Genomic DNA, 14139 nt, shown 5'->3' with positions numbered 1-14139 from the left:
ACGGTTGGCGCGGCTCCCCCCATCGGAGGTTCGAGGGCTCCCTCGTGCATGGGTGTGTGTGTTGTCCTTAGCGTAAGTTAAAGTTTACATTAAATAGTGCGTAAGCCTAGGGACCGATGACCTTAGCAGTTTGGTCCCATAGGGATTTACCACAAATTTCCAAAAATATTTGCTAGAAAATCTTCAGTCAAATTATAAACCAGGACTGGTTTTCCGTACGCTGCTACTTTGTTTATTAGGTGACAGTGCGGAATCGTATCGAACGTCTTCCAGAATTCGCGATACACGGCATCGACCAGCTTACCGATTTATTCTGCGTTCTGGGCTCGCGGACGAACAGATTGAGTAGGATTTCACACGATCGCTTTTTGTGAAATCCCCATTGATTCCTACAGAAGAGATTTGTGGTCTCCAAAAAGTCTCTAACACGCATACATATTAGAGTAGCCCTTATTTTTCAGCTTTCTAAAAGGTTAGCTCCCACTCTCCCCCCCCCCCCCCCTATTTTGTTCCAGTCAATGAAAAAAACGATATGCGCAAAATTTTACCTCAGTCACACAAATACAGGACGACCCTCATAGACCACGAAGTTTCGAATTTTGCTGTTCGGGTTGTGCTATGCCTCATCATTATAATAATTATTATTACTATTATTATTATATAAAATTTTATTAGAGATACTTATTTTTAATAGCTCTGTTTTAAGACTTTAATCCTAATATTGTAATATACAGGGTGATTCACTAACTATTACCACCTAGAATAACTCCGAAAGTATGATAGTAGCTGAAAAGTTTGTGGGACAAATGTTGCATGGGACAACAGGGGCTATAATATGACGTTGGTTTTTTGTTGCTAGGTGGGACCGCATCAGAGATATGAAGGTCAACTCTGTTTTTGTTTTATTTTAAATGGGATGCTATAGTTTGCTACTTATTTTCTGATAGCGGCTATCGAGACGAATCCAATGATGTGTAACAGTAAGGTCTTTGAAGGTCAACGAAGGTCAAAAAGGTGGCATGAACGTCCATTTACAGAAGCCGTTTGAGTAATGACCATTGGTATCAATACAGTGATGCAATCTTCTTATCATGGATTGAGTGGTATTCCTTATCTCTTCGGCACTTACCGAAGCACATGCTCTGACAATTCTCTCTCGTATATCATGCAAATAGTAAATATTCTCCGAATACGGCGTATCCATCTAACGTGCCATTGACATGTAAACACCATTCAACGGTTTCGCAGTACAACACAAACAGGAACGGTAAGCCTAATGTGAACGGTGTATTCCTTCAAAGAACAAGTCTATATGCTTCTCATTTACGGAGAACGCCAACGAAATTCAGTGAGAGCTAGAGGCTTATACGCTGAAAGATATCCTCAACGTACTCACCCTACACGTCGTACATTAAAATGTGTGTGTGATAAATTGAGAACAACTGATCTTTACCACATCGGAAACATATCTGGCAAAGGAAAGTTACTAAAAAGGAAACGGAAATTTATATTCTTGCCTCTGGGGTTCGAGATCCTTGTGTTAGTTCGCGTCAAATCGCAAGGGAATATGGTATGAGCCAGAGTAGTGTTGTTCGTGATCTGCATCGCCATAAATACCATCCTTACCATATCGGTCTCCCCCAAGAATTAACTGGTGCGGATTGTATAAGTCGCATTGAATTCTGCCGATGGGCTCAACTTCAGATTCAGAGGGATGACACATTTATTAATTTGATTTTATTTATTGACGAGGCAACATGCACGAACCACGGTAATGTTAATTTGCATAACATACATTATTGGGCAACTGAAAATCCATGTTGGCTGCGGCAAGTTGCACACCAAAAACCGTGGTCGGTGAATTTATGGCGTACGATTGTGGAAGACATAATTATATGACACTATTTCATCGAAGGAAATCGTAATGGTACGAGGTACACCACATCCCGACAAGAAACATTAGGTCTGTTATTAGGAGAAATACCTTTAGGAACAAGGAATAGAATGTGGTATCAATATGATGGGTGTCCGGCACATTTCTCGCTGATGGCTCGAAATGAGTTGTAGAGACAATTCCAAAATCGTTGGATTTGACGAGGAGGAGATGTCTCGCAGCCAGCTCGTTCGCCAGACTTGACACCTCCTGGATTTTTTCTTGTGGGGATTCGTAAAAGACATTGTTTGTAAAGACGTTCCAGCTACACCCGAAGATATGCGAGAGAGAACTGTCAGAGCATGTGCTTCGATAAGTGCCGAAGAGATAAGGAATACCACTCAATCCATGATAAGAAGTTTGCATCACTGCATTGATACCATTGGTCATCACTTCTAACACCTTCTGTAAAAGGACGTTCATGCCAGCTTTATGACCTTCGTTGACTTTCAAAGACATTACTGTTACACATCATTGGATTTGTCTCGATAGCCGCTATCAGAAAATAAGTACCAAACTACAGCATCCCATTTAAAAGAACAAAGTTGACCTTCATATCTCTGAGGCGAGCCCACCTAGCAATAAAAAAACCAGCGCCATGTTATGACTCCCGTTATCTCATGCAACTTTCGTCCCACAAACTTTTCAGCTCCTATCATACTTTCGGAGTTATTCTTGGTGGCAATAATTAGTGACTCACCCTGTATATTATATATCACATTTTTATTAATAGTAAAACATTAATATTATGATTGTAGGTAGTTGTAGTAGCCAATTGGGGACAAAAGCGGCCACTTCCTTTCACGGATTTGAAGAGCATACATTTAATCTAAGTGACTGCCAAGAATTAGTACTGCACTGGGATGGAAAGTTGCTTCCAGAGCTCAAAAGTACTGAAAAGGTAGATAAACCGATAATATTAGTAATCTTTCAAGTCAAGAAACAGTTGTCGGGAGTCCCTGGAATCCTAATATCTTCTGCAGAAGATCAGCCTATGGCTGTTTACCAGGCGGCGCAGAAATGGGGTATAGCTGATAAAATTCAGGCGCTTCGTTGTGGTAAAACAGCAAGCAGTACAGGTAGAGTAAATGGCAGCTGTACAAATCCAAAAAAATTCTTCAATCGTGAGCTGTTATGCCCCCTTTGATGTCATGACACTTCTGATTTGTTGTTGAGAACCTGTTTTGACTCACTGATGGGGGCAGCTTGTGGCACACACATGGAACTTTTTAAGAAATTTAGAGTCACTTGGTTGAAATTCGACAAGAATGCTTACACTACCGGCACCAGTGAAATGCCTGACGATGTTGAGTCCATTATTCTCGGATTTCTTGAAAAACTAAGTTTCTATGCAAAAACAACTGTGAGATGATTACCGAAAACTGATGGAATTAACGGTGATCTTTCTTGCCGGCTTTCCACAGACTGGATTATCGTTTCGCACCCCAGGATCTGTATCTCATTCTTATTGGATGGCAAAGGCCATGCATGCACTCAAGTTACACATGATTCAGGATCAGTTTCACTTTTGTGATATGGAGAAGAACTCACTAAAAAGAATACGTATTTTAACTGTAGATGTGTACGTCGGGGTCTGGTTTCTGTCAACAGAAGCAATTAAGGCTACCTACCATGATATCCTATTCATGAGCCAACTAATAAATTATCAGCATGTTGATCCAGCAATTAATAAGACTGCTCCAAAAGAAAAATCAAATCACCTCTAGCACTTAGCTTCAGAAACTGTGGATTCAGCTTTGTTTGATGACTATGTTCCAACAAGGATCAAGGGAAATATAGAAGTTATCTTGGAATTAGGAAAAAGGTGAAGAAGAAGGAGACAAAAAAACTAAAAAACATCAGACAAAGAAGTGACCTTTACTCTTTTAAGAATATTGATTTTTCATCATCTATAACACCTAACACGAAAACTTTCTTCACGAGGTTTTTTTCAATACCGATTTTCTTCTCAAAGGCACTTCAACATAGAAAGATGACTCCCTTTACAAATGTGCAATTCAGAAGCTTCATGAGATGGTGGTTGGAATGATGTTGCAGAAAGCGATGTCAAACTCATTCAGGACTACAATAACATTCTCACAAAATATAAAACTGAGAAGGAATTTGTTTTACTGATTGTTGCTGGAGACCGTAAAAAATACCCAGCTGCTACTAAATCTTCTTTAAGGAATAAATAATGATCAGTTTTCATTCAATCAAACTACACTTTGATTCTAAGAGACTTACCAACTATCGTTCTCCCCGCGAACCATTCCCGAATGGAACAGAAAAATTGGGAACTAACATTGTTACTTCCTCCGCGTAGTGTAGATGTAGTTGTAGATGTTTACGACAAAATAGTTTCTGTTATAAATGCAGTGCCAAAACTTTGCAACACGATTACAATTTGACCACTTGTAATTGCTTTCCAGACACAGTGTTCGAAACCGAATATCGAGTTTTTGCGAACGATCTGTTTTCCAAATGTTTTTTCTCTTTTCATCATTTTCTTTTGGCCTCATACCTTCCATTTCAGCCCACCTTCCAGCCGCCATAAATCACCTTTGTCGGTATTGGCACGTGACCGAAGTAAATCTCTTCTCATGGAAGTTTCTATTATGATAGCGGGAGTAATGAGCTGTAATCACGATCATAAAGCATTAAAAACCAAACTAAAATCCTCCATCAGAAGTAGAATCCTTCTTGAAAACTAAAACTGTTCTCGGAAAATTAAAATTCCTCTCGAAAAAAAATAACGATTATCTCGTTAGCTAAAGATCGTTTCGAAAACTAAAACCCCTACTCGAAACTGAAATTCGTCCTGTAAATTAAAATCCCTCTTAAATACAAAAAAAAGCTGTTTTAACATAAAACATCTTCTCCAAAACAAAAATTTGTAAGAAACAGAAAATTTCTTTGGCCAAAGGTGGGTAAATGGGCTGTTATTATGGTGTATTACAGACTGTGTAATCCCGAAGTGATTCTGGAATGTTTTCTTAAATTTCTTGCCAAGGCGATTTTAAAAAAAAAAAATAGTTCAAATGGCTCTGAGCACTATGCGACTTAACATCTGAGGTCATCAGTCCCCTAGAACTTAGAACTACTTAAACCTATCTAACCTAAGGACATCACACACACCGATGCCCGAGGCAAGATTCGAACCTGCGACCGTAGCGGTCGCGCTGTTCCAGGCTGTAGCGCCTAGAACCGCTTTTTTTATTCCACAAAAACAGTAACAAAAATGGCTGGCTACGGTGAAATGACATAAATTAGGTGACAGATAATTGCAGTCATTAATTACAGCTTTCAAAGAATGAGTCTTTAGCAGCAGCACAATTTAGCACCTTCGCTGTCACCTTCAACAGGTGGCAGTTCAGCATGCACATTTTCTTCTTCTGCAGCCTGAGGTTCCTCATCATCATTTCCCAGACACCAAATTAATCATTCAGTAAATCCTTGATGTGTGTTCCTTCCAGGGTAAATTACGTGGACAGAAGAGCAGTCCCGAACAGCGACATCGCAAAATACTTCACTGCCTTGTTATTTTTGTCAGTTCCAGTTCCTAACCTACACCCATTCTGTTGAAGACAATTCGGAGCATGTTACCATATTTCTTATTGTGATTCTGATATTTAAGTGTTTCCTCGAATTCATTTTCCATATACATCTTGTATTCAATATGTTCATCGCTCCCAATATTGTTAAAAACATAACTTGTTTATTTTCCCATTAACCAAATCACTGCGTTATTTTTTGCCTGAGGGTAGTAACTTTTCTCTGGTCTGAAGAAAATGTTAGTCGGTACATTGTTTGCTGAAGTTCTTGTTATTTGAGCAATTTTCTCCCTGGTCCACCTCCAGTTGATAATCCGATCTCCGCAAGTGTAACGATGAGGCATACTATCAACGAGGTTGCATTTGCTGCAGAGGTTTGTGTCACTTAAACAGATGGCAAAGAGACGCTCATTAGTGCTGATGATGTTATTGACTACTTTGTACCACGCTGTTCTCACGTCAGAAGAAAGAACATCACTACTGATATTTTTCCAGACCACATTCCATGCTATTCCAGCATATTTAGTTTCTATGTTATTTTTCCTTTCATGTTTCTTTCTTTCAGCTAAAATCGCCTTTGCTCGGCCATCCTGCCGGTGTGATTTTTCAGTTTGCACTGCTGTTGAAGTAAATAATGTTATCAGTCTGTCATTTTCGGATTTTTTCGTGTAATTTACGAAACGTCGGAGATTAATTATTATATTTCGCTTCGGCAAAAATAGGTTTTTCACCTACTATTTTTCCTTCTCTTGTTTCCTTCAGTTTCTGCTTCCCACTCGTGTCCTGCCTAGGTTATCTGTACACATCGAATTAGGTCCACGTGTCAGAAAGCATTCTAAACCGAAAACATGCAGTTTTAACAGCTGTATCTAACCATAGCAATCTCGTGGGATCTTCTCAGTCCGTTCTTAACGACTAACCTAAAATGCACTTCACCCAAAAAACCTGGCACGTACAGTTTAACGGAAAAAGTCTCGTACGCTGGGTTTGTGACTGGTTTGACACGCGACGCCACGAGAGGCCACTGATTCCAAAGCGCCGGCTGTACGCTTTGAGACAGGGGCGTTTTCGGCGTGTTGCAGGCCTGTTCTCGCGGGCCATCTCGCAGAGCGGCAGCGCGCTCAGCCCGTGGGCCACGGTGGACGCTCAGCGGGCCAGAGAGGCGGCGCTCGCGCTGGGCGCAGCTGTGGGTTGCCATGGTAACCAGTCGGCGGCGCTGGTGGACTGCCTGCGCGGCGTGCCCGCCACCGACCTCAGCGCCGCCGCGGCGCGGGCCCTCACCAACCGCCGCCCCGTGAGTTGGCAAAGTCTGCTCTCTCTACTGCAAGAGCTCACATAAAGTAACTTTGCGATGCCACATGGCAGTGGTGTAAAAAAGGGAAGGGGAGAGGAGGGCTTTACAAGCTGCACGTGCAGCCTCTAAGGCGTATATGATAACTAATACCGGAAACTGACACAGGTGAAACTATGCAGTATTGTTCCAGTTAAAATGGCTCCAAAGACGAGCCGCTTGCAAGAGACTAATAATAAGCAACTGCATAATTAGACGAGGTAGTGTGGGTCATTTTCGGCAACTTTTGCCAAGCTGTGCAAAGTTTATTTGCCCTTTCTGTCACACCACGGCCGCGTGAACACCATGTGGATCGGGCACGTACTGTACACTTCATTTTTCTGACGACACCAAACAGCCAGAGGATTGAGGTCCAGTCAGTAAAAAAATATGTTTATTGTTTTAAGACATCACATCACATTTAACGACAATAGCTAAATAACTAGACAAATAAAAGCATCCTATAAATATTTTTGATGCTAGCGCGTAAATGTATATGCAGCTAGGCCCGCCCGGTTAGCCGAGTGGTCTAACGCACGGCTTTCCGGAGAGGGAAGAGGCGCCTGGTCCCCGGCACGAATCCGCCCGGCGGACTTGGGTCTAGATCCAGTGAACTGGCTAGTCTGTGGATGGTTTTTAGGCGGTTTCCCATCTGCCTCGGCGAATGCGGGCTGGTTCCCCTTATTCCGCTTCAGCTTCACTATGTCCGCGATTGCTGCGCAAATAAGTTCTCGAGGTACGCGTACACCACCATTACTCTACCACGCAAACATAGGGGTTGCACTCGTCTGGGCACCGGGGGCCTAACCACGTAATAACCCTGAAAGAGTGGTTCGGTGTGGGGCGGCGGAGGGGTGTAGTGGAGTGCGGTAGTCCTCGTGGAGTTGTGGAGCACTGCGGCTGCGGTGGGAACGGTGCCTCTCCGTCGTTTCTACGCCCCCGGTTAACATACAATACAACACATACAATATGCAGCTAAGCCTATGGAGTGTCCATCGGTGCGACTGCACTTCCATGAGACATAATGCAGGGTATCCAGTTTCAAAATGCTGTAAAAAGAGAACCATTGCTCAGAATGACGTCAAATTTGAACAAGATGTTATTAACGTAGGGGAAACGTCATGGAACACAAAAAAATTTAACGAAAATTTTTACCAATAGTTGGTGCTGCAAGCATCTTAATTTAAATGGGGTCGGCTACAAATGACAGATGAATCGTAATACGACGGCTATGGTTGAGTTGCACTTTACACCGTCCGTACTGTTCAATGTGCATGACTGCACAAGTTCGACAGTCGACAGTTGTGGCATTGTTAGTTAGGTAAGCCATCCACCTCGGCAAGACCGTACAACATCGGATGGGAAGAATCTGTTATTAATTTCCTGAGGCCAAAAACGGCATAAAAATCAAAATGATATCTGTTTCTATCGTTAGACTGTCGCAAGACATTTACAATATGTTGTCCGCCGTTTCCTGCCTCTGGTTGAAGTCGAGAAACAGCATGTTCCACGACAGGTCGTAGTATCTCGGCGGTCACGTTCAGAATGCGTTGCGCAGTGCGTTCCTTCAACTAAGTTCGTATCTGGAGCACCGAGCACAACATCTTGCAGATAACCCTCCAGTCAGAAGTCACACGGATTAAGATCAGGTGATGTGGACGGCCAGGCTGCAGGGAAATGATGGCTGATTATTCTAACATTTCCGAAATGCCTCTGCAGCAGCCGCTTCACTGGCTGTACAATGTGCGAAGGAGCGCCATATTGCATAAAAATTATTCTATTAACATATTCACGCTGTTAAAGGGTTGGAATGACGTTGGTATGCAAATTACTTTCATAGGGTTTACCAGTGAAGAGTAGGTAACAGGACCCTCAGGACTCATCTCCTCAGAAAAATACTGTCCTACAATAAACGATGACTTCAACCTGCACCTTTGCGGAATGAAGTGGCATCGGTTGACATGCATGCGGATTTTCCGTTGCCCATATACTGCGCATTGACATGTCCTTGTAGACGGAAATGGGCTTTGTCTGTTCACAGAATGTTCCACGGCAATCATCATCCACTTCCATGCGAGCAAGAAATTCCAGAGCAAAAGTTTATCTTGCTGACAGATCAGCAGGAAACAATTTTTCTGAACAAAGGTGATTTTGTGTGTATAGCAATGTAGGATGTTTCGTAGGACTTTATGCTCCGTGGTAGCAAGCATGTCCAACGTTCTGGCAATTACCTGTGCACTACATGTTTGCACCCATCCTCCAATACAGTGCCCACATCTTGACAAAGATGTCGGATCAGCTACTTTCCTCCCTCTGGCACAATGCACTTCAAAAGAACCTGCCTTTTCGAATTTTGTAATCACTTTCTTCAGACCCTTAGCAGGCCTTGGACAAATGCCTTTTATCATATCCTTGAGTGTCTGGAACTTCTGCAGGGCTACTGGTGTACAGTCATCGTTCCTGTAAAGAGCTTTACTAGTAGTGCGTGACTCTTCATGGAGACAGCCATGTTCGGCGTCTCCGACGCGAACTGAGAAACAGCCGTGCGCCGCGCAGCTGTTGGTGGGCATATTATGACGCATACAGCGCCATCTATTGATCAAATTTTCTTTTTTCCCATGTCGTTTCCCTTGCGTCAATACTATTCTGTCAAAATTTGACGTCTTTCTGATCGGTGATTCCCTTTCTATAGAGTTTTGAAACTCGAGCTTTAATTCTGGACAATCTGGAGTGGTGCCACTCCTGTTGCACGTCTGACGCTTCTCGTAGTTCCTCTGAGTGAGCTAGTGGCTCAAAATTATGAGTAGAAGTGCTTTCTGTTGCCACCGTCAAAACCCCCATCGCAAGTCAGGCCTCTTTCCCTTGTACAGGGTGGGACAGACAAAAGTGGCCCAGACGAGTGGATACGGTTGGACGCGAATGTAAGCATATAACCACACCGCGTGACGCGCACACCACGTATACGTTCACCACGTGATCCACACCGGGTCAGACCGTAGTGCGGGATGTGTCAGTGTGAGGGGAGCAGTGAAAACGGGCGATGGTACTCACAGTAGAACAGCGGGTGTTCTTTGTGGAAAGTTATATGGCAACAAAGTCGTGGAAACGGTGTGGTCAGTTGTTTTCTGAGAAGTTAAATGATCTCAAAGTGCCAGCAGAGTGTGCCATGTAACGCGTAATAGGAAAATGACGTCAGACAGTAACTGTTCTGAAGAAGTCAACAAACATACCGTAAAGCGCCCGCATACTAGTGAAGGTGGATGCAGTTCACCGAAAATGCTTCAGAGTCCTACCAAATCAACCTGATACCGTCGCAAGAGACCGGTATATCACCTCAATCATACGGATGAATGCTCCACCTGGAACTACACATGCATCCCTACCTAGTGTCCGTTTTTCATGCATTAAAATCAGCAGATGCTCCTCATCGCCTCCAGTTTTGTGAGTGGCTGTTCACTGAGATAACAGTGAATGGCTTGGACATAGACCTGTTCTTTATGTCTGATGAAGTCTGGCTCCACCTGAGTGGTTACGTCAGCTCACAGAATGACAGGTTCTGGGCAGCGGAGAATCCGCATAACTTCCATGAAACACCATGGCATGATCAGAAGGTTGACGTTTGGTGTGCCACATTATTGGTCCCATCTTCTTCCATCAGACGCTGACTTTGGCGCGTTACATTGCCAAAATTTTGAAATCATTTGTGGCACCATTAAGTAACCTACAATTATTTCCAACAGGTCGGAGCAACTGCTCGTGCAGCTGTCAGAAACTTGGAGCACTTTTACACAATCCTCAATTAAAGAGTGTTAGTAGAGATCAGTCTGGTAGCAGCCCTAGCTAGCCACACAGGTCACCTGATCTAACAGCGTGCGATTATTTTAGGTGGGGAGCCCTCAAGTCTAGGGTGTACCGCAAGAACCCTCACAGTCTTATAGAACTGCAGCAGAACATTTCGGATGAGACTGCAGCAGTTCCAGCAGTCCAGCTTCGATACGCCTTCATCAACTTTGATTACCAGGGCCGAAACGCGCCAAGACTACTTCTCAGTACATGTACTCATTGATGTCCTGTGTCATTTCCAACATGTCCCTTTTTACACAAAATAGTGCAAAACATGGTTATAATACCAGAACCAAAAACAATCTGTGTAAGGACTATAAAAGCTTAATATTAGTACAAAAAGGAGTCAAATACATGAGTAGTCATATATTCAATAACTTAGGTTAGATATGTTACCCTTGAAATTTTTTTTGGTAATGTGACTGATGTGTTCTCCCCAACCCAGTTTGGAGTCAATATGGAATCCTAAAAGTTTAACTGTACTAGCTTCTATATCGTTAGATAGCCTTGACAGAAGATGCTGGGTCTTGTCAGGATTAAACAGCAGTTTGTTAGAGGAAAATCATTTTACTACAGCCTTTAGTGATTCCAGCGACATTTGTTGTTAACAATATCAATATCCTTCCTAACAGCAACACTTGTGTATTTTGTTGTTCGATCCATGTACACACATTTACTGATAGGAGCGACTATAAACATTGTATAACAACAACTGAAATACAGGAAAGTCTCAGACACACAAATAAATGAACTCTCATCCATACTAAAGTTAATCACAAAACAAAATTATTTTACTTTGAACAACTTCTATTTGTAAAAGGAGGAGCTGCCTATGGAAACCCCGGTCAGTGGAACTTTCTTGGGTCATATAGAGTACATAATATTCAACAGCATTGTGAAACCGGAAGAGTACAAAATAACTGATTGGTTCTGATATATGGATGACGTAATTTACCTCATAGATGAAACAAAAGGTAAGATACGTAGAAACGTTACACAATATAATCAACATACCCCACCCACAAATAAGCTTCAAAATGGAAACTGAAAAAAAAAAAAACAAGATACAAAATTTTCTCGACCTCACGCTAACAATAAGCAACAACCAACGCAAATTTTCCATCTACAGAAATTCTACAGGCACCAACAGTGTTATCCATTACACGTCAAACCACAGAACAGTACAGAAAATCCCAATTTCATACAAATGCTCCATGAGTTAAACAGAACACATCTCAAACATTGTAATGACACATAAACAAAGTAAAGATAATTAAACAAATTGTTCTTGGAAACGGATACAAAACAAACACCGACAATAGGCTCAGCCAAAAGACAAAAATGAAACGTAATCAAAGTGGCTGCTCAGGTAACTGCACAAGTAAAGAGTCTCAAAACACCGAGGCAGGGCACATCACATAGAAAAAAAGAAACAAAATGGAAACACTAACATACAATAATAAAGTAATACGTAGAGTTGCAAACACAATGGAGAAGAAAGGGATCCCAGTGGCATACAGAACAAATAACAGGATACAAAAAAGACTGACAGTAGACACTAGAACTCTATACGAATTCAGCAATGGGGGGATGTGCCAGTTCACAAGCAACTCCTGTCAATTCCAATATATAGGACAGACATGCAGAAGTTTCCGAACAATGTACACAGAAGACTTGAGAGCTCTAAAGAGGGACAGGACACTTCGAGTTTCGCAGAACCTTAATAAATGAAAGACACCACTCCCCATATATCGAAAGTGATGAACACAATCTGAAACACGGAATTGTTGAACTCAAGAATTAGTCTCAATGCGTGCTCAGCCTACAAGTGACGATCTGAACTGCGAAGGTTTTAGTGAGTGTTGTTAGTAGTGATTGGAGCCGCGTTCAGAAGGCCTTAAGATCGTTGTTTTCACAGTCAACTTATTCTAATCTTTTCTTTCATCGATGACGAAAAAAGTGGTTCTCCTACACACTCGCGCTTGTAACGTGACGATCACAAAATTTTTACCTTCATCTTTGCGACAGAGTTAGTTTGCTGTATTGCATTCATATATTGCATGATTGAGACGCTGTCCATTGGTCCGGTTGTACGTATTGCCCATTAAGATCGCCCCAGATAAGAGACAGTAAAAAGAAGCATTTGAAAGGCAGAAGTATAGAGCAGAAGTAAGAAAGGGCACTGCAAGTAGCGGAAAGAAAACTTCAGCGACAGTCCAGATGGGTGGCAGAGCTGCTGAAGACAGCGACAATTCATGATAGGGTTCTATTGCGATCAGTTCTGAGGCACAGGTAGACAAACCGTTGCAAGTTTCTTAAAAATAAGCTTCAGGTACACTTCTCGATTCTGAAGCAATGATAAGAATTGAATGCAATAGCAATCTTCTTGAAGTTTCTCTTGATGGAACATTTCAGACTGTGATAACAGAAGTACGAATTGTTTGTCTTGCAGAATCACTACTCCACGGAAAATTAACAGAAAATATAAGCCCGGAAGGCCACACAGTAGAATGACAGTTTCAGGATCCACATACATTAGTTGGACATGATGCTGTGTCCAGGACGCCCAATAGTGGAGGCCAAGTCTGCGTAGCAATGACGAGAAGGCTAGTGGCTCCAAGTTACTATGAAGGAGGCAGTCGAAGGTCGGCCTGCTGCCAGCACATCAGCCCAAGGTCGGCAGTGGAACTGCAGGATGTTTTACGGAGAAACACTGAGGAACGCGGCGGCGGTCGGTGTAATTGACCAGTTAGCTCGTGGCGTGGACTACGGTTCAGTGGTTGTGCACCGGAATAAATACCGTTGCTGCGCAAGGATACGATGCGACGTGACATTGCGTGGGTAAAATAGTGCCAGCGACTGCAGCACTGTGGCCATTGTGTGCCCTGCTGACAGCGAACCAGACGCCTCTCGTGGCAGCTGCCAGAGATTCTGTGGGTAGCAAGTCGGCCTGTTGTCGTCCACCACAGTGCGGGGCTAGCGGGGATCGACGTTTCGCTTTCAGGCGTTTGTGCTGGTCGCAGCAGACGTGCCTAAAGCCTGGCCACTGAAATATTACTGTATCTCATTGCTACCTATCAGAACCCCTCGGAGAGCATTAAAGATAAACACCAGTCCTAATTGTCCAATTGTAAAGTGACCTGTTTCCAAATTACATACAAGAAATAACCACTATTTCAATATACATATAAGTCGGAAACGATGCTTTGCTGAAACCATATGTGCAAAAGCCCCCGTGTGTATTTTGAATGTGCCAAAAGCATTTAACATTGTTTTCATGTGAGAACCACAATATAAATGTGAAATTACTACCGTAACTAATCGAAAGAAATTTAGCACATTGTCATGATGTACCAGTAAACCTATTATTATAAAATTACTACAGCAAATTAAATAGAACATATAAATAAAGCATGTTAATTGAATCTCCGATATATGTTAGCACTAAAATTCAGGCACTAGTTGATTTGTTATAAACA

At 42.4% G+C, this 14139-nt stretch overlaps 1 protein-coding gene across 1 annotated transcript in view; it reads left to right on the top strand.

Moving 5' to 3' along the window:
* The window catches only part of LOC126456361 (juvenile hormone esterase-like), a 172046-nt gene that overhangs the window by 92410 nt on the left and 65497 nt on the right, over positions 1–14139 (top strand). Inside the window, exon 5 of the mRNA XM_050092115.1 lies at positions 6570–6781. Coding sequence (XP_049948072.1) covers positions 6570–6781 — 212 coding nt within the window. The remainder of the gene's footprint in view (positions 1–6569; positions 6782–14139) is intronic.

The sequence above is a fragment of the Schistocerca serialis genome, chromosome 2, assembly GCF_023864345.2.
Source record: "Schistocerca serialis cubense isolate TAMUIC-IGC-003099 chromosome 2, iqSchSeri2.2, whole genome shotgun sequence".
NCBI classification, from domain to species: domain Eukaryota; kingdom Metazoa; phylum Arthropoda; class Insecta; order Orthoptera; family Acrididae; genus Schistocerca; species Schistocerca serialis.
Note: the sequence above shows the minus strand (reverse complement) of the source record. Positions and strands in the feature narration are given on the sequence as shown.